The sequence below is a fragment of the Polyodon spathula genome, chromosome 22 (assembly GCF_017654505.1).
Source record: "Polyodon spathula isolate WHYD16114869_AA chromosome 22, ASM1765450v1, whole genome shotgun sequence".
NCBI classification, from domain to species: domain Eukaryota; kingdom Metazoa; phylum Chordata; class Actinopteri; order Acipenseriformes; family Polyodontidae; genus Polyodon; species Polyodon spathula.
The window spans coordinates 13,721,475-13,748,119 of record NC_054555.1 but is presented as its reverse complement, the minus strand read 5'-3'; the positions used below and the strand labels follow the sequence as shown (position 1 = coordinate 13,748,119).

General features: G+C 37.8%; 1 protein-coding gene across 1 annotated transcript in view; it reads left to right on the top strand.

Moving 5' to 3' along the window:
* phykpl (5-phosphohydroxy-L-lysine phospho-lyase) overlaps positions 1–26,458 on the top strand; it is a 48,085-nt gene extending 21,627 nt beyond the window's left edge. Inside the window, exons 10-13 of the mRNA XM_041222825.1 lie at positions 15,293–15,382; positions 15,826–15,956; positions 18,324–18,373; positions 25,144–26,458. Of these exons, the coding sequence (XP_041078759.1) occupies positions 15,293–15,382; positions 15,826–15,956; positions 18,324–18,367 (265 nt within the window). The 3' untranslated portion in view covers positions 18,368–18,373; positions 25,144–26,458. The remainder of the gene's footprint in view (positions 1–15,292; positions 15,383–15,825; positions 15,957–18,323; positions 18,374–25,143) is intronic.
* Positions 26,459–26,645: the final 187 nt, after the last annotated feature.

The window sequence follows — 26,645 nt, the reverse complement described above, 5'->3', positions numbered from 1 at the left end:
AAAAAATATTTGTAAATAAATAAATGTAGAAATTAATATTTATATTATAAATGTAGAAATTAATTAATATATAGCAAGCTAGAAAAACATGTCATATTAATTGATTTGGCTGATGCTTTTATCCAGCGCAATTGACATTTGTATACCTATACAAAAACTATGTCATTTATGTCAGAATTATTATACAATGAGACATTAATGTTTCTTCAGTTGTAGCATAAGCGGAGAAGTGGTTAGAGTACTGTGCTCTTGACTGGAAGGTCATGAGTTCCATCCCAGGTGGGGGACACACTGCTGCTTTACCTAGGATTGATCCAGTAAAATTGTAAATTGGCCTAGATAATGGTGTCTGCTAAGAAATAAAATAATAATTTTCAGGCCTGGTTGGTATAGGATTGGAGACGGCCTGGCAATACCACATACTTTAAACTTTTCTTTTACTCAGTGGTGTACTGAAGGGTATACGCAGGTAAACGGTGTTTACCCACTTTGAATTTGGGCAGTATATTGTTTACCCACTTCTCATATAAGGGATACAGAGTTTATTTAGTATAGTTATATTTTAACGGTGAGTGTCTGTGTTATGTTCAGAGAATGTGAGCGGAGTGAAGCAGTGACAATTCCGCTCATAATATCATCCGCTCTGCTCTGCTCTTTCTTTGCTCCGCTCCACTCTTTGTAATTCTCGCTCCGCTCCCCCGCTCAAGACAAAATGATATTAAAACAGATATATAATAATTAGTAAATAAACTAGCTGCTTTTCCCCCATCATGTTGCCGATTGCGGATGAAAAGATGTAGTGTACATTCAGAAAGGAGTACCATGTAATTGTCCTTATAAATCGCATACCTTGACCCAAAAAAACAGCTATGCAAAAAAGTGACAAAGTGCTCAGAGAAGTTATTTTATTGAATTTGAAGATGCTTTCTCACTATTATTATTTGGCACTGAAAACATGCGTACATTTCAAACTTTACATATGATTAGTGTCAACTTAGCTTCATACAGGGCTTACTTGTACCTGAATATCTCATAGGGGGCTCAAAGCAACCAACGAACACATGAATGAATCAGCGGGGCTGACGGATCACCCTGGCTGTACTAGTAAATAGGATATAGCCAGAATACTGGTTGCAGCGTACCACAAATAGGTACTTGTAATTCTACTTTTATTTACAATCTCATCATTATTATTATTATTATTATTATTATTATTATTATTATTATTATTATTATTATTATTTAGTGCTAGTAGTGACAAATACTGTAATAATAAAGAAAATCAAACAATAAAACAGTACTAATATTATTATTAATAATTTAGCTAATGCCTTTATCCAAGGTGACTTCCTTAACTTATATTGTTCGTTTTGGATTGTCCTTTTACTATAGCGAACAAAAGGCTTTGGACCCAACAGGGTTGTTATAGCGAGGCTGTACTGCATTAAGTATTTGACTTATATGCTTAAAAGACGACATGTGCACATTTTAATATACACTGAACAAAAATATACAACCTTTAAAGTGTTGGTCCCATGTTTCATGAGCTGAAATAAAAGATCCCAGGAATTTTCCATGCGCACAAAAAGCTTATTTCTCTCAAATGTTGTGCACAAATTTGTTTACATCCCTGTTAGTGAGCATTTCTCCTTTGCCAAGATAATCCATCTGCCTGACAGGTGTGGCATATCAAGAAGCTGATTAAACAGCATGATCATTACACAGGTGCACCTTTTGCTGGGGACAATAAAAGGCCACTCTAAAATGTGCAGTTTTATCACACAACACAATGCCACAGATGTCTCAAGTTTTGAGGGAGCGTGCAATTGACATGCTTACTGCAGGAATGTTCACGAGAGCTGTTGCCAGAGAATTGAATGTTCATTTCTCTACCATAAGCCGCCTCCAACGTCGTTTTAGAGAATTTGGCAGTACGTCCAACCGGCCAAACAACCGCAGACCACGTGTAACCACACCAGCCCAGGACCTCCACATCCGGCTTCTTCATCTGCGGGATCGTCCGAGACCAGCTACCCGGACAGCTGATGAAACCGTGGGTTTGCACAACCGAAGAATTTCTGCACAAACTATTACCAGGGAAGCTCATCTGCGTGCTAGTCATCCTCATCAGGGTCTTGACCTGACTGCAGTTCGGCGTCGTAACCGACTTCAGTGGGCAAATGCTCACCTTCGATGGCCACTGGCACGCTGGAGAAGTGTGCTCGTCACGGATGAATCCCGGTTTCAACTGTACCGGGCAGATGGCAGAGAGCGTGTATGGCATCGTGTGGGCGAGCGGTTTGCTGCTGTCAACGTTGTGAACAGAGTGTCCCATGGTGGCGGTGGGGTTACGGTATGGGCAGGCATAAGCTACGAACATTTTACTGACGGCAATTTGAATTCACAGAGATACCGTGACAAGATCCTGAGGCCCATTGTTGTGCCATTCATCCACCGCCATCACCTCATGTTTCAGCTTGATAGTGCAGGAGTGGGACAACATTCCACAGGCCACAGTCAACAGCCTGATGCGAAGGAGATGTGTCGCGCTGCATGAGGCAAATGGTGGTCACACCAGATACTGACTGGTTTGATGATCCACGCCCCTACCTTTTTTTTTTTTTTTTTTTTTAAGGTATCTGTGACCACAGATTCATATCTGTATTCCCAGTCATGTGAAATCCATAGATTAGGGCCTAATGAATTTATTTCAATTAACTGATTTCCTTATATGAACTGTAACTCAGTAAACTCTTTGAAATTGTTGCATGTTGTGTTTATATTTTTGTTCAGTATATAATGCATGCACATTTGTTCTTTCATTTTTGTTATTTTTCACCACCCATAGTGTTCAACATTTAACAGTGGGTATAAAGAAGTTTGGATCAGAATCCAATATCATCTCTTACAAAAAAGTAATATACTGTAAGTATACTTGTGCCAAAATTGTCTGGTTTTAGTATACCATTGATACCATTATCCTATCCTTTTTTGACACAAGTATACTTGTAGTATACAACTTTGTATATTCTTTTTGTAAATAATGCAACGTAGTTCTCAAATATTGAACATTTCTTAGATTGTATGTTACTTCTCTTTTCCATACCTGCATTGTCTCTTGCTAGATATGCACCTTCAGATTCTGACATTTTGACATCTGAGATTTTAGAAAACCAGGACCAACTTTTGCTCTAGATCAGAAAGCTTTAATGCTCTGTGGCTGCCCGTCTATGTGGATAACTATCAAAAAACTAGTAGAAACTAACTAAGTCTGGTAAAAACAAATGGAAATCTGGAAAAAGTATGGAATTTTGATGTTGAAAAAGTATATAAGAACATAAGAAAGTTTACAAACAAGAGGAGGCCATTCAGCCTATCACGCTTGTTTGGTTCTTAGTAGCCTGTTAATCCCAGAATCTCGTCAAGCAGCTTCTTGAAGGGTGTCAGCTTCAACAACATTACTGGGGAGTTGGTTCCAGACACTCACAATTCTCTGTGTAAAACAGTGCCTCCTATTTTCTGTTCTGAATGCCCCTTTATCTAATCTCCATTTGTGACCCCTGGTCCTTGTTTCTTTTTTCCGGTCGAAAAAGTCCCTTGGGTTGACATTGTCAGTACCTTTTAGAATTTTGAATGCTTGAATCAGGTCGCCGCGTAGTCTTCTTTGCTCAAGACTGAATAGACTTTTAGCCTGTCTGCATATGACATGCCTTTTAAACCTGGAATAATTCTGGTCACTCTTCTTTGCAGTCTTTCTAGAGCAGCAATATTCTTTTTGTAGTGAGGTGACCAGAACTGAACACAATATTCAAGATGAGGTCTTACTAATGCATTGTACAGTTTTAACATTACTTCCCTTGATTTAAATTCAACACTTTTCACAATATATCCAAGCATCTTGTTGGCCTTTTTTATAGCGTCCCTAGATTGTCTAGATGAAGACATTTCTGAGTCAACAAAAACTCCCAGGTCTTTTTCATAGATTCCTTCTTCAATTTCAGTATCTCCCATATGATTATATATATATAATGCACATTTTTATTTCCTGCGTGCAGTACCTTACACATTTCTCTATGAAATGTCATTTGCCATGTGTCTGCCCAGTTCTGAATCTTGTCTAGATAATTTTGAATGACCTTTGCTGCTGAAATGTGTTTGCTACTCCTCCTATTTTTGTGTTGTCTGCAAATTTAACAAGTTTGCTTCCTATACCAGAATCTAAATCATTAATGTAGATTAGGAATAGCAGAGGACCTAATACTGATCCCTGTGGTACACCACTGGTTACCTCACTCCATTCTGAGGTTTCTCCTCTAATCAGTACTTTCTGTTTTCTACATGTTAACCACTCCCTAGTCCATGTACATGCATTTCCTTGGCATGAGATACCCTGAGATACTGTACCTATATTGAGTAAAGTGTACTTTGTACAAATCACAGTCCATAGGTCAATTATGGGCAACTTGACTTTTTCTTTGGACAACCAAATGTAGACAATGAACTGCCCGAAGGGTGAGATCATTACCAAAATTTTGAGAGCCCTGCAGTCAGAGGCTTGAGCAATCCGAATTTCACCTCATGCCATGCAAATGCAACATTGCAGTGCCGCCTTCACTTGCAGCCTCTGGAGGAGTCATTAAAACACAGTCAACAAGAGGCTATCAGGAGCTTTCTTCACAACTATGATCACTTGCCATCCACTGCACCTCTAACTACTGTGGATATTTGTCACTTCTTAGGAGAACCCTTCAATAGAGGTGAGCAGCAAGATGTTGCAGATTTTCTCACCAAATTGTCTGAAATTTGTCCTGAAGTGTCTTGCATGGTTTCAGTCACAATAAGTCATTCTATGTACTAGATATAAAAAGACATTCTATGTACTAGATATAACTACTGCTCATCAAACCGACAGGTGTTGCATGTTTACTCTCTACATGTACCTGCTGGTACAGGTTCCATGTGTTTGGAAGAACTCATTTATAAAAATGACAAATGGGAAACGTTTCTTGATAGCAAATGTAGGCAATGCAAAACTTCTCCATTCATGAACCGTGAACTTATTCATCAGTAGGAAGAATAATTGCAGTCCAAACCAGACAGGATCGTTACAAAGCGACACAATGCCAAGTTGACTGCTGTGCAGAAGAGCAGAATTACTGTGGACAACATGAATGACCAATTGGCTTCCATTATCATACACCAAGGACAGGGTGTTACTTCAGGACACTGTGTCTCTTCTTGCTGTGGGTGCTACTGGAAAATGGGTACATGCAAATGATGAACTCCATTGAAGTAAAACCATGGCCAATAAATGCAAAGGACATGGATATGGCATTTTAAGAAGAGGTCTAATGTTTTACAAATGCCTTACATTGGCCTAAGTTCACAACACCTCTAGGTGGAGAATAATGGGTTCTCTCAGCATTCAAATGTGTTAGTATACTACCCTTTAGCACTGACATGCATACGTACCTTTTTAACCATTCACAACATTGTAGTACCTACATAAATATCAATATATCAATACCTACCAAACAGACCTATTGTTTTCACCACTTGTGGATGTACATTTGCAACTAAAAGTCCCTTCTACCACCATTTTACTTTAAAATCTTTTCTCATTTCTCTTATATTTCCCTACTTACTAATTTTTTCTTGTCTGTCTGTCTATTTATCATAAACATTCTCTAATATCTTTCACTCGCTTTATTAATTATTTGAGTAAGTAAAAAAAGAAGTGATATCTATAACAAAAACATTGTCAATGTAAAAAAACAAGTTAGAAAAACGCAACAGTCGTTTTAAAGTGTTGATATCAAACACAAAAGCCCAAGTTAGGAGAAGCAATTGGGGCAACCTTGTCAAGCCTCAAGCAAATAGGCACAATTGGAAATGTGCTGGGGCCCAATAGTCCCACAATTGTTGCTTCTAACTTGGCTTCTTTTTTTGATCTCACCACTTTACACTGAAATGCTCTTTGTACAACTTCAAGGGGATTATGACCATTCCCTTGGCAGTTCAAAAGTCACATCTTGAACAAAAAAACATAGACAAATATCTACCTGTGCCTTACCTGCATGTTGTCCATGTCTCTTCCCAAAGCATACTTGTCTGCGCCTGTGATGCCTCTCTCATTCCCTGTCTGTCTTTCTCTCTGTAGTAGTGCTTGTAAGGATAACCAAGAACACTTCAGTCTGTGTTGAGCACATTCCTTGGCACATATGTTTCTTTAGCATCTTTATTCTGGTTACAACCCAGCTGATAATGTAAAGTGGAGCAACCAAAAAAGCAAAGTTAGAAGCAACAATTGTGTGAATCTTGGGCCCCAGCTCCTTTCCAATTGTGCCTATTTGCTTGATGCTTGACAAGGTTTCCCCAATTGCGTCTCCTAACTTGGGCTTTTGTGTTTGATATCTCCACTTTAAACTGCTGTTGCATTTTTCAAACTTTTACACTGACAATGTTTTTGTTATACACACACACACACGCACACACACACACACTCCATACACTACCGGTCAAAAGTTTTAGAACACCTCCATTTTTCCAGTTTTTATTGAAATTTACGCAGTTTAATGTCTCAATGTACTCTGAAATTAAAGCATAGATAAAATAAACAATTGGAGATAAAAAAGAAATCATGGAATCGTTTTGTTTAACAAAATTTAATCTAAATGTTTTACTCAAAATTGCCACCTTTTGCAGATATAACAGCCGAACACACTTGTGGCATTCTTTCTACTATGGAAATCGAATATTGTTCGGAAAGTTCTTCCCAACACTGTTGCAGAAGTTCCCACAAATGTGTTGCACTTGTAGGTTGCTTTACTTTCACCCTTCTGTCCATTTCATCCCAAACCAGCTCGATAGGGTTTAAGTCTGGAGACTGCTGGCCATTCCATGATTTGAAGCCTACCTTCTTGTTCTTTTCTTCTAAGGTAGTTCTGACGTAGCCAGGTGGTATGTTTTGGGTCATTATCTTGCTGTAGGATGAACCCCTGACCAACTAGGCGTATACCAGAGGGTATTGCATGGCGCTGCAAAATGCTGTGGTAGCCGTTTTGGTTCAGGGTACCACTCACTCTGTGCAAGCTGCCGACTCTGGATCAAAAGAGCCCCAGACCATCACGCTTCCTCCTCCATGTTTGACAGTTGGTGTCACACACCAAGGAGCCATCCTTTCGCCTACTCGACGGCGTACAAAAACCCTGTGTGATGAACCAAAGATTTCAAATTTTGATTCATCGGTCCATAAGACCTTCTTCCAGTCTTCAGTAGTTCACTGGTGGTGCTTCATGGCCCAGGCAAGACCCTTTTTCTTTTTTTGCCATCTTAGCAATGGCTTTCTTACTGCAACTCGACCTGTCAAACCTGCAGCTCGTAGTATTCTCTTCACAGTTGAAACAGAGACTTGCTTACTTTGACCAGTGTTAAGCTGTGCTTGAAGCTGTTGTCCTGTGAGCCGCCTATCACGCAAGCTGTTGACTCTCAGAAACTTGTCTTCTGATTCTGTTGTGGCTTTGGGTCTGCCAGACCTCTTCCTGTCAGTTTCCTCCAGTTTCCAAGTGCCTTTTGATGGTGTAGGAAACTGTACACACTGACACCTTGGCTTTCTTTGCAATTTCTCTAAAGGAAATACCTACACTTTTAAGGGTTATAATGGTCTGTCTGTCTTCCTTTGTTAATTGCCTTTTTCTCACCATTATGATAGCAATACTACTTCCTGCAGTACAGTACCGTCCAAATAGTGCTTAAGAGGGTGTAGTAACACAGTCTGTTCCAACACTGCTTTTATACAGACCGAGGGTTTGTAAGTAATCAACAAAAGTTGGGACACCTGTAGGAATTGTTAGCATCAACTTTCAAGGCTTAATTTATTTCCATTGCTGCAGAACAGCTGTAAGTTGTTAACCCATTACTTGTTCCCTGAAAAAGGCCTTTTTGTATAACTCTGAAATGTACATTATTTTTCAGTTTTTGGTAACCTAAACTTTTTTTTTTAACCTTTGGCAGTTCACTGCTTACCTTTGTACCATTTCAGGTTATTCACTGGACTTAAATTTCAATAAAAACTGGAAAAATGGGGATGTTCTAAAACTTTTGACCGGTAGTGTACATGGGGAAATGGGAAGAACAGTAGTTTCTTAGGAAATCAGAAAGAGATTCTTTAGAATACATTCGGTTTGTAGATATTTTTAGGGTTTGGACACATGGAGAAGAATCTATTTTCCAGTTTCATAAATTGACAAATGAAATACACAGTAATATTAAGGTGGACCTTCAATGGACAAGAAAAGAAATAGATTTTTTAGATACCGTAGCAAAATTTGAAGAAGGTTCAGTTGAGACTGACCTCTTCTATAAGCCTACTGACATGCAGCCAGTATTTACACATGTCCTCTGCACATCCAGTACACACTAAAAGGGCAATCCCAAAGGGTCTAGGAATAAGAATATGAAGAATATGCTCTAAAGAAAGTGACTATGTAAAACAAAGACATGTATTAAAAACAAATCTTAAAAACAGGATATAAAAAAAGAATTATAGAGACAGAGTTTAAAAAAAATGGATAAACTAAAAAGAGATGATTTACTAGATTATAAAAATATAAAAAGTTCAAAAGAGTCCCATTAATAATTACTTAATCTAAACTTTTGCCCAATATTTCTAAGATAGTTTGGAAACACTTGCAGATTCTACATAATTCAGAAAAACTGAAATAAGTATTTCTTAAGGCCCCAGTTGTAGCATTCAAAAGAGAAGCTAATTTAGGTGATATTTTAGTTTACAGTAAACATAAAAGAATAATTGACAAAATCGGTTCTACAAATACTTGCACTAGTAAATGTAAAGTTTGCAAATACATGGACAAAAGTAAAAATAAGAACACCACATATCCACTAAATACTAATAGCTACTGTAAAAATAGCAATGTTGTTTATGGAATAACCTGTGAAAAATGTGATTAAATAAAATATGTTGGAGAGACTGGAACAACTTTATATAAAATAATTCAGAACCATTAGAAATGAATGAACCAGTAGTACAGCACTTCACTAGTCAGGAACATGACATAAATGATGTAAAGTCTGTAGTATTAGAACAGCTAAAATTAGACAATGCGACATATAGAAGAATAAAATTAAGTAAATGGATAAATAGACTGAACACAATTATGCCAGCGGGACTCAACAGACAAGAATGAACTAATTAATTCCAATAAATATATAAAAGTTAAAAATAATTAAATAAACAAAATTCATTCAAAAGTTGTCCATGCTGATGCGCTGTGGAGGCGAAATCAAGGCGTGTATGTATGTATGTATATCTGTCAGTCACGAGAAGGTACTGTGTAAGATAAGAGCCTATGCAACAGTCAGCGTGCGCGCAAACAGCCAAGTAAGATCAATTTATTCCCGTGTCAAAATTACTTTGAGGACAACTAGTGTAGGTGAAGGGGAGACAGGTTAAAGGATTTTTAAGCCTTGACACAATTGAGACATGGATTGTGTATGTGTGCCATTCAAAGGGTAAATGGACAAGACAAAAGATTTAAGTGCCTTTGAACGGTCAAGAACTGCAACTCTGCTGGGTTTTACACGCCCAGCAGTTTCCCATGTGTATCAAGGATGATCCACCACCCAAAGGACATCCAGCCAACAGCAGGCCAGTGGTCAAAAACGGCTAATTGATGAAAGAGGCCATAGGAGGCTGACACAAATTGTGCAGAGCAACAGAGCTACAGTTAGTTAACTGACAGTCCAGTACAACATTTGTGCCGAAAGACCCATAAAAGAATGCACAACTCGCCGTACCTTGACACAAATGGGGTATGGCAGCCGAAACCAAACAAAGTTCCACTTCTATCAGCCAAAACACAAGAAACTGTGGTTGCAGTGGGCTAAGGAACGAAAACATTGGAGGATTGGAAAAACATTGCCTGGTCTGATGAATCCCAGTTCCTGCTGTTTCACGCTGATGGGAGGACTAGGGTATGGAGAAAACCACATGAGTACATGCATCCATCATGCCTCGTGTCAACATTGCAGGCTGGTGTTGGTGGTGTGATGGTGTGGGGCGTGTTTTCATGGCACACATTGGGCACCTTGATAAAAGTGGAGCAACGTTTGAATGCCACTTAACATCGTTGCCAGTCAGGTGCATCCCTTCATGGCAGCAGTGTATCCATCTGCTAATGGATTTTTTTCAGCAGGATAATGCCCAATGCCGCAAGGCTGGGATTGTCCAGGAATGGTTCCACGAACATGACAGTGAATTCAGCTTACTGCAGTGGCCTGCCTAGTCACCAGATCTCAATCCAATTGAGCAACTGTGAGATGAGATGGAACGAGCTATTAGGAGTAGAGATCTGGTAGTGACCAGCCAACTTGACACAACTATGAGATGAGATGGAACGAGCTATGAGGAGTAGAGAGCTGGTAGTGACCAGCCAACTTGACACAACTGTGGGAAGCATTGGAGTCAGCATGGGCCAGCATCCCTGTGAAACGCTTTCGACCCCTTGTGAAGTCCATGCCCCGCAAAAGGGGGTGCAACTCAATATTAGGAAGGTGTTCCTATTGTTTTGTACACTCAGTGTATATATACACAGTGCCTATAGAAAGTCTACACCCCCTTTAACTTTTTACACATTTTGTTGTGTCAGTGCCTCAGAGTTTCATGCATTTAATAATATTTGTTCCACTTATCTACACACCATACTCCACACTGTTAAGGGGAAAAAAGTTTTTATTGAGAAAAAAAATTATATATTAAATACAAAACTGAAAGATCATAATTGGATAAGTCTCCAGCCCCCTGAGTTAATTCTTAGTGGAAGCACCTTTGGCAGCAATTACAGCTGTGAGTCTGTTGGGATAGGTCTCTACCAAATTTGTACACCTAGATTTGACAATATTTGACCATTCTTTACAAAACTGTTCAAGCTCTATCAAGTTTCTTGGGGAGCATTGATGGGCAGCAATCTTCAAGTCCTGCGACAACTTTTCTGACTAGCTCTGACTAGGCCACTCAAGGACATTTACCTTTTTATTCCTTAGCCACTCCACTATAGCTTTGGCTGAGTGCTTTGGGTCATTGTCGTGCTGAAAGGTGAACTTCCATCCCAGTTTCAGCTTTCTTGCAGAGGACAGCAGGTTTTCTTCAAGTACTTCTCTATACTTTGCTGTATTCATTTTCCCTTCTATCCTGACAATTACCCCAGTCCCTGCCGATGAGAAACATTCCCAGAACATGATGCTGCCACCACCGTGCTTCACAGTAGGGATGGTGTTCTTTGTGTGATGCGCAGTGTTGGGTTTGCGCCAAACATAAAGCTTTACCTTTAGGCCAAAAAAGTTACATTTTAGTTTCGTCGGACTACAAAACTTTTTGCCACATGGCTACAGACTCCTTAGTGTTTTTTTGCATACTTCAAATGGGATTTAAGGTGGGCTTTTTTGAGTAATGGCTTCCTTCTTGCCACCCTACCATACAGGCCAGATTTGTGGAGTGCTTAGGATATTGTTGTCACATGCACACTTTGACCAGTCTTGGACATAAAAGTCTGTAGCTTTGGTAGCTGGTAAGTTGGTAGCCTCTGTGATCAGTCTCCTTGCTCTAAGCAGGGTCTTGGTGGTGCCATAAACCTTCCACTTCTTAATAAATGTCTTGACCGTGCTGCAAGGGATATTCAAGCCCTTTTGATATTTTTTTTTATACCCATCCCCTGATCTGTGCCTTTCAACAACTTATCCAACCAAGCTATTTCAGTGTTTTTTTTTTTTTTTTTTTAATTTAATTTTCTACAAATTTCTAGAATTTTTTCACTTGGAAGTTGTGGGGGAGGATGTGTAGATAAATGAAAAAAAAAAAACTTTTAATGCATTTTAATTTCAGGCTACAAGGCAACAAAAGGTGATTGAAAGGGGGTGTAGACTTTCTATAGGCACCAACTTTCCAATGTTTCGGTATGTTTAACATACCTTTTTGTCAAGGGAAAGTGTGTTTGAAAACAGGCAGTGGAGTTACTTACAAGCTTTTAATAACATGGTAACTACACTCGCATTAGATCTATGAATGTGTTTGTGATGTTGTTTACTACATAGTTATTGATGTTACAATCTACTATTCCTTTCTATTTATACCTTCAGACACTATGGCATTGGGTCTATGTATCCATTTATTTTCCTTTATTGTTCTGTATTGTACATTATCTAATTGTGTTTCCTGTAAAACTACACAATCTAGGTCATTCATGTTGTGTTCATTTATTGTAAAGTGTTGAACTATTGGTTCATTTACTTTTGTATCTCTTATGTTTGATAGGTGATTCTGTGTTATTCTTTATAATGTTGTACTCTGTCCTACATATTTCATGTTGTTACATTTTTGGCAAAATGTACCATAAACAAGGTTGCTAGGTTTGCATGACGGGTTTCTTGTGACTGAAATTTTTATCTTTACATACATGTTTAACTATCCTTTTAACGTGTCTGTGATACGTTTGTTTACTGTGGATCAGAGTGTCAGCTAAATTTGCATCCCTTCTAAAAGCCACTACCAGCGCTTTTGGAAATGTTTTTTTTCTGAATAAACGCTTCCACACTATTTTTGAAACGTTGGGCTATAATTTTAAATATGTAATTAATGGTATTCTGTGTTTTTCAACCTTCTTTTCTCTTTTATTATTCTCAAGTAGTTAATTTCTATTGAGTTTGTCAGCTCTTAATTCTCTCCCAATAATTGGTTCTATATCCTATTTTTAAGATTTATTATCTATTTTTTTCTTCTGTTTTCATTGTCATTTTCATCAGACCAGATTATTGTTATCCTCACTTGGTCCTTTAGAAACTGCTCTTTTAGTATAGATAGGAGGTGCAGATGACATGTGTAGGTACTGATGCATATCAGTAGGTTTTGAGTAAAGATTTTAATAGATTCTTCATCGTTTAACCAAGGTATCTAATTCAATTTCAGATTTTGTCCACCGTAAATATATTATCTATTTATACTCAACAAAAATATAAATGCAACATGCAACAATTTCAAAGATTTTACTGAGTTACAGTTCATATAAGGAAATCAGTCAATTGAAATAAATTCATTAGGTCCTAATCTATGGATTTCACATGACTGGGAATACAGATATGCATCTGTTGGTCACGGATACCTTAAAAAAAAAAAAAAAAAAAAAAAAAAAAAGGTAGGGGCATGGATCAGAAAACCAGTCAGTATCTGGTGTGACCACCATTTGCCTCATGCATCTCCTTCGCATCGAGTTGATCAGGCTGTTGATTGTGGCCTGTGGAATGTTGTCCCACTCCTCTTCAATGGCTGTGCGAAGTTGCTGGATATTGGCAGGAACTGGAACACGCTGTCTTGCACGTCGATCCAGAGCATCCTAAACATGCTCAGTGGGTGACATGTCTGGTGAGTATGCAGGCCATGGAAGAACTGGGACATATTTAGCTTCCAGGAATTGTGTACAGATCCCTGAAACATGGGGCCGTGCATTATCACGCTGAAACATGAGGTGATGGCGGCAGATGAATGGCACAACAATGGGCCTCAAGATCTTGTCACGGTATCTCTGTGCATTCAAATTGCCATCGATAAAATGCAATTGTGTTCGTTGTCCGTAGCTTATGCCTGCCCATACCATAACCCCACCGCCACCATGGGGCACTCTGTTCACAACGTTGACATCAGCAAACCGCTCATCCACACGATGCCATACACGCTGTCTGCCATCTGCCCGGTACAGTTGAAACCGGGATTCATCCGTGAAGAGCACACTTCTCCAGCGTGCCAGTCGCCATCGAAGGTGAGCATTTGCCCACTGAAATCGGTTACGACGCCGAACTGCAGTCAGGTCAAGACCCTGATGAGGATGACGAGTACGCAGATGAGCTTCCCTGAGACATTTTCTGACAGTTTGCAGAAATTCTTCGGTTGTGCAAACCCACGGTTTCATCAGCTGTCCGGGTAGCTGGTCTCGGACGATCCCGCAGATGAAGAAGCCGGATGTGTGGTCCTGGGCTGGCGTGGTTACACGTGGTCTGCGGTTGTTTGGCCGGTTGGACATACTGCCAAATTCTCTAAAACGACGTTGGAGGCGGCTTATGGTAGAGAAATGAACATTCAATTGCACACTCTCTCAAAACATGAGACATCTGTGGCACTGTGTTGTGTGGCAAAACTGCACATTTTAGAGTGGCCTTTATTGTCCCCAGCACAAGGTGTACCTGTGTAATGATCATGCTGTTTAGTCAGCTTCTTGATATGCCACACCTGTTAGGTGGATGGATTGTCTTGGCAAAGGAGAAATGCTCACTAACAGGGATGTAAACAAATTTGTGCACAACATTTGAGAGAAATAAGCTTTTTGTGCATATGGAAAATTTCTGGGATCTTTTATTTCAGCTCATGAAACATGGGACCAACACTTTACATTTATATTTTTGTTCAGTGTATATAATAACCACTGGTTCAACAAGTGATGAGAAACTAGGCATTGTTTCCTAATGAAATGTTTTACAAGTCAGATATAGCCACCACGAAATGTTGACAAAGTGAATGAGGACAGTCATAACTTGTGGTAGCTGAGGGATGATTGATAAACTTACAATGGAGTTTACACATCAGGTCCATGGTGTGGGATTCGTCATGTCATGAACTCGAATATCCATCAACATGGAGGAGCTACTGATAGCTGAAGTTTCTAAGCATATCAAGCTATTTGATTATACAAATAAGAATTTCAAGGATGTTTGTTATGGGTCTATTGAATGATCCAAAACAAGTACTAACCGCACACCCCTACAGATACAGTACCACAGTCCAGTCTTGTTAAGTGCGGTGCTGGATGTGTAATAGCTGTTTCTTTGTAGAAAAAGGCTTTCACGTTGTATCCCAAAATAACCATCAAATTTTACATACATATCCTTTGGTAAATAAACGGCAAATATTTCTGTGATGTTCTGATATGGGAGCTTATAATGTTAAATCTTGATAAAAAAAAAAAAAATTCTGGAAATGGACATTGTCATTCACTCTGGGTTCAAGCAGTAAAAGTTCAAGAATGATACACATTTTTTTGGGTTGTTGTACAGTGCTGGGAGATAATGGACGATCTTTTTTTTTTTTTTTATCACCTCTTCACAACGTTGATGTGTGTCCACCAAGCAAAGCGGTTTAGCTGCGTGCCGCCCCTCTTCGCTCCCTGTTAGCGGTGCCACGCCGTTCATGTGTGTCCCAGGCTTCACTGTACAACTTGCTGTTTCCTTGTAGAGGCGTTGGATTGTTTATTGGGGTGGATTTGGTAAAAGATCCAGAAGAAAGGACTCCAGCCACAGAAGAAGCAGACTATGTGGTGAAAAGGTGATTTGATCTATTTCATTAAAATTACTACTGTACCAAGTACTTACTATAGACATACAGCGTGTGTCTCAAATTTTAAAATATCCAGTACATTTCCACCCCTGTGATATTTGTGTTGCTTGTCTAGATCAGTGAAACTGATGAAACAGAGCTTCAGTCTGTCAGCTCACAGTGGAAGTATCGTCCCTTTTTAAAATCTGCCCCATATAGGCAAGCAGGCAATTTTGATTTGAATTACAAGGGACTTGAAAAGCAAAGGTTCTGAGGCTGAAGTTAGTACTAGATTTAGCCAGGGAACAGTATACAGGCACTGTTAGAAATACCAGGTAAAAGTTGACAGTATAATAAGTGACGTGGTACCCTTACCCCATAGTACCCTCTATGAAACTAGGGAGGTCTCAAGGGTTCTTTCCTGGTTACTTAAATGCATGTGTCTGTTTCAGATTAAAGGAAGAATATATCTGCATGAGTACAGACGGGCCTGGGAGTAATGTCCTCAAGCTTAAACCACCGATGTGCTTCAGTATGCAAGATGCCAAATTCGTTGCTGAAAAAATAGACCTGATACTGACAGGTAAGATTATAACACTGCACCACTCATGAACAAATCAAACAAAACCCACAGGGTTCAGCTTGTGTAAAAACAGACCATGCCTATTCCCATACATGCCAATTGAACATAATTTGTCACCTGTCACTTCTTTTACTAAACAAAATTAATGAAATGAAACCAGTTAACTGCTTTGTTTTTGGCGCCATAATTGGAGGGAAGCATTGTGCTTTAACACTAGAACCGCCACAGTAGTCATTTTGACGGTTTTCACTTTTAAAATTTAAATTACTCTCCGCATGTTAAAGATCGCGATTGTCTGTTCATGACTTTTCCTAAATACATATATTAAATATCCTGATGGCGTTTGAAAGTCAGAATCGCAAAAATAAAAGTTAGAAGCACTTCCACCTAGAACCACCAAAAGTAGTCATTTTGACGGCTTGTTACAATACGCTTACTTTTTTTTATATGTATGAGTTTACAGCAGTATTTGAATAGAATATTGCTCTTGAAGTCTAAATCTGTATTGTAATCTTATCAATTCCTTGGAGAACTGCCGTCTGGCTTTTCTACGTGAGCATATAGTCTTCTGTCTTATAACACTACTATTACAAGAATTGCGTTTTGGTTTGAGAGCAACTACAGATATATTTGCCTTGGCATCAGAAACTTGGAACAACTTCATTGAAAACAGCATTGCCTGTTTCAAGCTAAACATAAAACATTACATGGACAAGCAGATGTTTCTGACAAAACCATGGGGTCACTGGACACAATAGCCTACATTTCAAATAAACCTGTCAAATCTGGGATCAAGTTTTGTCCGGCAGCGGACGCTACCCCTACCTGTGCAAAGATGAAACTCGCCCTCACCTGTCAGAGACTGGGTGACAATGTGCTGCTTAGGCAGATGTAACCATGCTTAGGAAAACGGATAAATATTACCAGTGACAATTTTTTTATTTCACTATAATTAGGAAAACAAAAACAAACAAAAAAACAGCCTGGTTGGATGAGTAAACAAAGCAAGAAGAGAGTTTCCACCATCTGCGCAAAACTTAGTTCCCCATGAAAGCAATCACCAGTGTCCAGTTGCTGTATTTTACAATGTACTGGACATTGCAGTCATCAGTCTTATTATTTGCTAGCCACAGAGCTTTGGCAAAAACATTTCAATCAGAAAGCTGCAAAGCAGCAGGGAAATGCAGCTCAACCAGGATACAGCGTGCATCAAGTGACACACGCAACAGAAAACAATGACAGGTAACTAATTGCAATAAAAATTAAATGTCTGATATCTGTGCCCAGTGTGAAAGAGCAGTATGTGGTAAATGCACACAACAAGTTGATAAGCGTTACATCTGTGTGGATTGTGCTAATATGGGGGCTACTTTGAAATGTCTCTGTGGCAGGCTGGCGAGTGGATAGAGGCCCAGAGACAGTCTGCAGTTCAAAAAAAATACTAATTTTATTATAAATAACACAAAATAAAAGTGCACAATGGCAAAATAAAGGGATTTAAACACAAAGAAAAACCAATACAAAAACAAGGTTTCCAGGCTGGGCAATGCCTTCACTGGATTCAAATTTACCAAAACCAACAAAAAAACAAACACCAACCTACTTCCTCAGCTCCCTCCACCTAAATGAGGAAGCAGAGGCCTCCTTTTATGTCAGGTGGCTGGGCGCTGATTGATCGTTAATTAACCTAATCAACTAATCAACCCCAGCCACCTGAACATAATAAACCCAGGCAGGTAGGAGAAATTAACCCCATCCCTGCCAATTTAAAAAGGGCAGAGCTTTGCTCTGCCACAGTCTCCCTGAATGCCCATTCCCATTACACAATGTGAACAGTTATTGTCTATTTTTTATAATTATTTCAATTTTACAATTGTGTATGTAGGCCTACATATAACTACTTTACAGCTGTTTACACAATATCTTTTTTTGAAATGTTTATTTTATTATAGTTTTTAATTTTTTTATGTCCTGCATTATATGCGCAAAATTTTGAATATAAAGCCTTTTTGTTTATTTTTTCATTTAAATAGTGTTTCTGCTATGCAAATGTTAGCTGTGATGTTCATAAATGAAACTTTTGAGTTGTATCTGATAGTCTGTTTCATTTTCATATCGAAGCTGTTTAAAATGTACCTGTCAAAATGACTACTGCTGGCGGTTCTAGGTAGTAGCATAAACCTGATGGTTCTAGGTAGTAACATAAACCCAGCGGGTCTAGTGTTAAAACATGCAGCAGCCTAACAAAATAACTGCACTTTTTTTTTGTTTGCCTTGCTTAACAAAAAAAAAAAAAAAAAAAAAAAAAACACATGCTTAATAGAAATGTGACAGGAGTTTTTGGATTGGATGTTCTTTTTCTTACAGATATGAAGGGAAAATTAAGATTCACAGACAGCGTGTCTGGCTGAGAGAAGGTATGTATTTTATGTACCTGTGTGAACAGGCTGGCTGTAGAGGCAACGTCAGGCCAGAAAGAAACACACAAGCAGGCAGTACTCGGGTTGAGACTGGCACGCAATGGCTGACTCAGTGTTTTAATGAAACAAATAAAAGATTTAAACAAAAACAGCACACGGCACTTGACGCCAAAATTAACAGACAAACCAAACTAATAGACATTAACACACAGGGATAAACACTAAACAAACAAGTACCGTGCTACTCCTCCAGCACAACATAGCAATTGCTACTTCTTATTATTCTTACCTCCATACACTCTCCCGTTCCTTCGCCCTGAACACACAACCCTGAATGAGTCAAATGTGCATCTCTACATACTGTTGTGCCGGGATTCAATTACTAATTAATTGCTCACATACTATTAAAAACTTTAAATGCACGTGAAGTGCAATCCCCGTGCCTAAATACAACAATATATTTTAATTTAAAGACCCATTTATATCCCATGCACCAGTACTTACACACCAACATTAACACACCATATGCAACACATAACACAAAATCCACACGGGTGGGGCACACTGCCACAACCTGGTAAAAGATTTCACAGTATTTTAGTTTTAGGGGATGTGTGTGTGTGTGTGTGTGTGTGTGTATGTGTGAAAACAAAACTGAAAAAAGGCACAATTTCATTAGGTGGTTGTGTTTACGTTACCTGCCCCATTGCTGCTTGCAGACCACTAACAAGTACTGTGAATTAAACAGTTATGGTGCAGTTCTGCAGTTCACATTGCAGAAAATGGCAAAAATAATGGAATGAAAGGAAGGTGCTGGCAGAAAATGAAGACACATACTGTATATATATATCGCTTTACTTGTGCAGCAGGGGGGGGGGGGGGGGGGGGGGGGGGGTTGGTCGTGGACATTGTTGACAATGCCTGTAGACGCCCCCACTGTCCTGGAATAATCCATAGATTAGTGTAGCTCGCCTTCAAACCGTAAGCACTGTCTTTGCCTTTATTATAAATACACTCCTGTTACAAATATACTGACGGTATACTAGACCAGTGTTGCGCAAACTTTAAATGCCGCCCCCATTTTTTTTAGCATACATTTCATTGCCCTTCCCCCCCCCCCCCCCCCCCCCAAGATCACATATAAAAAAGCTTGACCTTTTAACAGGTGTTTTTTTTTCCAATTTCCTTAATCACAAAAAGTCCAGATTTAGCTAAATACATAAACATATCACAAATTCAACATTTAAAATCAGTCTATAAATCTTTTATTTATTTATTTATTTATTTATTTTTATTCACTTAGCAAGTGAACATTTAGCTGACATGTTTAACCAGGGTTTCTAACAAATAAATCAGTGAATGTAAGTATTGTGTTTACACTGGGCAAGCCAACATTTAGCTAATATTTATAACAAATAAATCAGTAAAAAAAATCTTGTAACTTGAATCTTTTTTTTTTTTACTTTTACCTGGCAAACATTCTGACATACAATTCTGAAAAATATTATTGTTCAGCAATTAAATCTTGGGTTTTCACAAAATAAAGTCTGCACATCGGGAGCGAAGTGAACCACACGAATGCAGCACGAGTAGAAAAAAAATGATGTGGCTAGTCATGAAAAGAAAAGTATGTCTCCCTTTGACCCTTTTGTGGAGATGAAATAAAATAAATAAAACACAAGAGCATGGGTACACCACACACTAAAAAAAGGCCAGTTCAGGGAATACCACCAGCTTGTTAACAGCTAATGTGATTATTATTATTGGTCAACATTATTATAACAAAGAAGCTTCATTTTACAGAATTATGAAACCAGTGTGTGGTGTTCCCCATCACTTTGACTGAAATTAAGGTGAAATAAAGAGATAGACGTACCATCAATTTCAAATTGTTCTGCTATTTCTTGACGTGGCGTTTTTTTTATTGTCATTATAACCACGGACACTGTCATCATAAAGAACATTTTATTTTTAGACTTTAATAATTAAATTCTCATTGATGTCGATATTTTTTCTGTGGTAATCTCTGCGTGAGCGAGACACTTGACTCGTTTGATTTGCATTGTATGTTGCAGAGCTGCGCTTACACTCCTATTTTTAAGAATGTGTTTGTTAACATTTATGTATTTAGCTAAAGCTGGACTTTTTGTTGTTAAATCTATGAAAAAATATGCGATTTACATTAAATCTGGGGAAAAAATGGCTGTTAAAACAGTGTTTCTTTTTACACTTGTCGCCATTGTTCACTGCAGTTTCACTGACAAACTCGACACTTAAACATCATTTCTCTGGTTCTACAAGTACTAAAGTTATCATCAACAGCTCATTTGAAAGGTAAGAACTTGGCGTAATTAGCTGTCTTTTATGTATTTATTTAAAATGTTCTATCCCCCAGTTTGCGCACCGCTGTACTTGACAACAATAACTAAGTCTGCATGTTTTTATCGGTCCACATTGTGTATCTGCGTACCAGTTATGTGAACCCCTGATTATGGATCAAGAGGGTACAAGGCGTTGGAAAGCCATATTCTCTGCAGAAAACATGTAGACAGAGTAAATACTCATTCCAGTAGCTACTGCCCGTCGGCTGCATTTTCTTTGTGACCTGATGTTTATAAACATAGTGATCCAGGGAATTATAAAATGCACCCCATGTTTAAACAAGCATCTTTTGAAAAACAAGAAGTTGCCAATACATTTGATTAAACTTACATAAGGAATTAGTGTTTTTTGGGGTTTTTTTTTGTTTTTTTAGCACTATTTTCATACATTTGTTTTTACATAATATAAAATGAAGCAGAAAATGTCAACTCTGCTAAAATAAACATTTACAGTATTAAATGCTTAGTAATGTAAATGAGCCCAAACTAGTGGATGATTAGTCAAGTTCGTAGCTTCAATGTTTAGGATTATTATTATTATTATTATTATTATTATTATTATTATTATTATTATTATTATTAAAGCTCAAAAAGAACAATTGAAAGTGTAAATAGTTCTTTTTGACCCTTTAACAATTAAAAGGGAGTGACTTTCTGGGGTAAACAAGTTGCATTTGAGATCCAACGGAACAAGAACATTAAAAGACATGTTGTACAGCATTTATTGCAGCCCTTGTGCCCAGGTAAGAAAGAATACATTTCACTTGAAACTAAATACATATTTTACCTCAGCTTTATTTGACTGGATACATGCATCAAGTTTCACAGACCCTAATTTACAAAATAATAATAATAATAATAATAATAATTTACGTAATTTTGCTTGGCAAGGTGCCATTTTGTTCACTCTCAATTATTGGTTTGTAAAACCAGCAGTTAAAGGTAATTAATAAAACGAATCATCATTATAAAGCAAACACAGAATGACATTTTTTTTATTGGGATGTTTTTACAAAAAAAATACTTTAAATAAATACTTGCAATCATAGTTGTCAAGGCTCAGCCATTACCATAGACACAGTCTGAAGGGAAACGGAAGCTCTGACTAGCACTTGCGCATATGTATAATTTGGAGTTGATTCCAGACCCTCACAATTCTCTGTGTAAAAAAGTGCCTCCTATTTTCTGTTCTGAATGCCATTTTGTCTAATCTCCATTTGTGACCCCTGGTCCTTGTTTCTTTTTTCAGGCTGAAAAAGTCCCTTGGGTCGACACTGTCAATACCTTTTAGAATTTTGAATGCTTGAATTAGGTCGCCACGTAGTCTTCTTTGTTCAAGACTGAACAGATTCAATTCTTTTAGACTGTCTGCATATGACATGCCTTTTAAGCCTGGAATAATTCTGGTCGCTCTTCTTTGCACTCTTTCTAGAGCAGCGATATCTTTTTTATAGCGAGGTGACCAGAACTGCACACAATATTCAAGATGAGGTCTTACTAGTGCATTGTACAGTTTTAACATTACTTCCCTTGATTTAAATTCAACACTTTTCACAATGTAGCCGAGCATCTTGTTAGCCTTTTTTATAGCTTCCCCACCTTGTTTAGATGAAAACATTTCTGAGTCAACAAAAACTCCTAGGTCTTTTTCATAGATTCCTTCTCCAATTTCAGTATCTCCCATATGATATTTATAATGTACATTTTTATTTCCTGCGTGCAGTACCTTGCACTTTTCTCTATTAAATGTCATTTGCCATGTGTCTGCCCAGTTCTGAATCTTGTCTAGATCATTTTGAATGACCTTTGCTGCTACAACAGTGTTTGCCACTCCTCCTACTTTTGTGTCGTCTGCAAATTTAACAAGTTTGCTTACTATACCAGAATCTAAATCATTAATGTAGATTAGGAGTAGCAGAGGACCTAATACTGATCCCTGTGGTACACCGCTGCTTACCACACTCCATTCTGAGGTTTTTCCTCTAATCAGTACTTTCTGTTTTCTACATGTTAACCACTTCCTAATCCATGTACATGTGTTTCCTTGAATTCCAACTGCGTTCAGTTTGAGAATTAATCTTTTGTGCGGGACTTTGTCAAAAGCTTTCTGGAAATCTAAATAAACCATGTCATATGCTTTGCAATTATCCATTATCGATGTTGCATCCTCAAAAAAATCAAGCAAGTTAGTTAGACACGATCTCCCTTTCCTAAAACCATGTTGACTGTCTCCCAGGACCCTGTTACCATAAAGGTAATTTTCCATTTTGGATCTTATTATAGTTTCCATAAGTTTGCATATAATAGAAGTCAGGCTTACTGGTCTGTAGTTACCTGGTTCAGTTTTGTTTCCCTTTTTGTGGATCGGTATTACGTTTGCAATTTTCCAGTCTGTCGGTACCACGCCTGTGTCAAGAGACTGCAGCATGATCTTGGTTAGCGGTTTGTAAATTACTTCTTTCATTTCTTTGAGTACTACTGGGAGGATCTCACCCGGCCCAGGGGATTTGTTTATTTTAAGAGCTCCTAGTCCCTTTAACACTTCTGCCTCAGTTATGCTAAAGTTATTTAAAACTGGATAGGAACTGGATGACATGTGGGGCATGTTGTCAGTATCTTCCTTTGTAAAAACTTGTGAAAAGTAATCATTTAATGTATTTGCTATTTTTTTTTTCTTCATCTACAATTTTGCCATTTGTATCTCTTAAACATTTAATCTCCTCTTTGAATGTTCGCTTGCTGTTGTAATATTGGAAAAACATTTTGGAATTGGTTTTAGCTCCCTTAGCAATGTTCATTTCTATTTCTCTCTTGGCCTTTCTAACTTCCTTTTTGACTTGCGTTTGCAGTTCTGTGTACTCTTTCTGCGTACTTTCTTTTTGGTCCTTTTTTAGTGCTCTGTAAAGTGCCGTTTTTTGCTGAATATTTTTTTTAATTGATCTATTAAACCATTTTTGGCAATTTAGTTTTACATTTAGATTTGTTTACTTTAGGGATGTAATTATTTTGCACCTCTAGTACTACATTTCTGAAGAACAACCATCCTTTTTCTGTGGGTGTTTTCTCTATTTTACTCCAGTCTACTTCTGTTAGTCTCTGTTTAATACCTTCATAGTTTGCTTTTCTAAAATTGTAAACCTTAGCTTTAGTCATTACTTTTGGGGTTTTAAAGAACACTTCAAATGAGACCATGTTGTGGTCTGAGTTTGCCAGTGGTTCTCTGACCTCTGTTTTAGTTATTCTGTCTTCGTTATTTGAAAAGACTAAATCAAGGCATGCCTCCCCTCTAGTCGGTGCCTTGACAAATTGTGTTAGGAAGCAGTCATTTGTCATTTCCACCATTTCTATTTCATCCTTCGTGCTACTCACTGGGTTTTCCCATTTTATATGGGGGAAGTTGAAATCCCCCATTAGTATGGCTTCTCCTTTGCTACACGCATTTCTAATGTCATTGTATAACAGAGTATTGTGCTCACCGTCTGAATCTGGCGGTCTATAGCATGCTTCTCTTATTATGCCCTTTTGAATTTTTGTCCGTTATTCTGACCCATATTGATTCGGCTTTATTTTCTTTGTCCAAGTTTGAATGAATGAATCTGCTTTGTTTAGTGTTTAAATACTGAGAAACCCCAAGCTTGTTGTATACTGGAGCCCTGCGTCATTCAGTGCAGTGGGATTGGAAAACAAATCCTTTTAATGGGTAGATTGCTGTATGTGCAATTGTTAGACAGCCCCACAGTAGTAAGGCAGTGTGTGTGTATATATCTATATATAATTTATTTTTTATTTTTTTATTTATTGTAAGAGTGTGGGATTGTATGTTACCGTTATTGCCGCTAATGTGAAATTATGGTAACAATTATTTTTCTGGGTGGTCTGTTTGTCAATGTTTAAAAAAAAAAAAAAAAAAAAAAAAAAAAAAAGTGATGCTTAATAAAAAAAAATATGTTCTATACTATACTGTTAATGATATATCAGTTGTTTTATTAATGTGTATCTTAAATGAAAAATAGAAAGTAAAATTATTAAAGATTTACAGGGCTCTAAATATTAATCCAGGTTATGAATATACTCATACGCAGGTGTAATACATGTGTTCATTGGCTCCCTCTAATCAGGGTTTTTAACAATGTAAGCATGACCGGGTCTGTAAAAGACCATGCTTTTGAAAGGTCTACCAAGGGAAGCTGAATTGTTGTATTTTGAAAGAGATAACATCTACTTTACATTAACGGTGTTGAATGAGAAGCTGATACTTAAGTGGACAACTGAAGGATTTTTCACTTCTGTAAAGTTCTTTAATGTAGGCCAGAGATTGATGTGCCTGTTAAACATATTTACATTTTGATAAGTGTTCTACTGTAACTTTTTTTTTCCCCCCCCCAGACCTGCATTTTGGATATGGAAGCTTCCAGGGAATGGATCTGCCTTTAAATTGTAGGCAGTGTTGTGTTAATGTTCACTGTCAAAATGTACGTGATTTTTGATTAGGTAAACTGATGTGCCTGTGACCAAACCAGTCTGTAGCTCTGCCATACTGAGAGAACAGGTTTGCTGTCTTGGTTAAAGTTTTTGTGCAGATTGTTTAGAGTAAAACAAAGAATAACGCAACCATATTACAGTAGAGCCTGCCTCACAACCATTCCAGGAAAGGTCTGACAGTATTAGACAGCACATTAGAAATGTAAAGTCTGTGTGGTTGCTCCAGAACAGTGAAGCATTAACCAGAATGGGCCAACTTAAAATTAATTGTTACTTAACCCTTTGCAGTCCTATGTCTGACATTACAATTTTCCCCTTTTCGGTCCAAAGACATACCCTGTCAAAAAGACGTCAAGCACAGGTCTCTAGTTTCTCTGGAAAAAGCTGAGAAAACCTTTTAATGGCAGAGTGAGACTGCTAAGTGCACAAACAAAAAAGAAAAAACACACAAATCTAAGCAATACACACAGCTTCTGCACCAGACAGATAACACAGGCATAAACAAGACAGCTGACTTGGATCACATTGAGTTTAGTGATAAAACAAATGATCAGGAGATCTGTCAGTATGTGACTACCAAGAGGAGTAGGGCTGGAGATGCAGTGCCTTTTAAAGCTGTTTTACTGGGGGGGGAACCTGAATAAATGGACTGCAAAGGGTTAAAAGGAAACTTCTGATTTATTGAATAGCATTTAATTAACATATGTAGAAGTTTATTTTCAGTTAAAGTTAGAATCAGATATGCCCACGGTGCAGTTTAGTAAAATGCAAATTGTAAGTTAAAATGCTGAAAGTCCTGAATTGTGTTTAAGAAACAATATTAATATTCTGAACACTATTTAGCTCTCCTTTTAACTAAAAGCTGTTTTGTGCAGTAAACATGTTTTATTGATCATTGTTGTGAATTTAAATTGTTAAACAAAAGGTATAAAACAGTCACGACTGTCTGAAGACCTTGCAATACAAGTTAATTCATTCAGAAATTCATTCTTAGGTATTTACTTTTGTTCATTACATTTTGCATGGGTTGTCATCTTATTTAAATTCGCATCTAATACGACATGTAGAATAGCCAGACAAGTTAACCAAGTATTTATAAAAGAATTAAAAAAAAAAAAAAAAATCTTTCCCCTTACTATAAGATTGAATAGTGCTGCCACTTCTCTCCAAAAACATAACAATCAAATTCCTTTAAATAACTTTACTCTGCATATAACCAAGACAATAGATAAAACACAATGTATGTAAACCAGTTTATTCCAAGTATTTGCCCGAGACAAACTATAGAGGAATGGTTTAGTGGGGTGTCCTTATACATATTTGCAGGTTTCAAGTTATCTGGTTCTAGAGTTCGTTTACACATTTAAAAACCCAATTGTAATTTATCGCCAACCAGCTTTATAAAA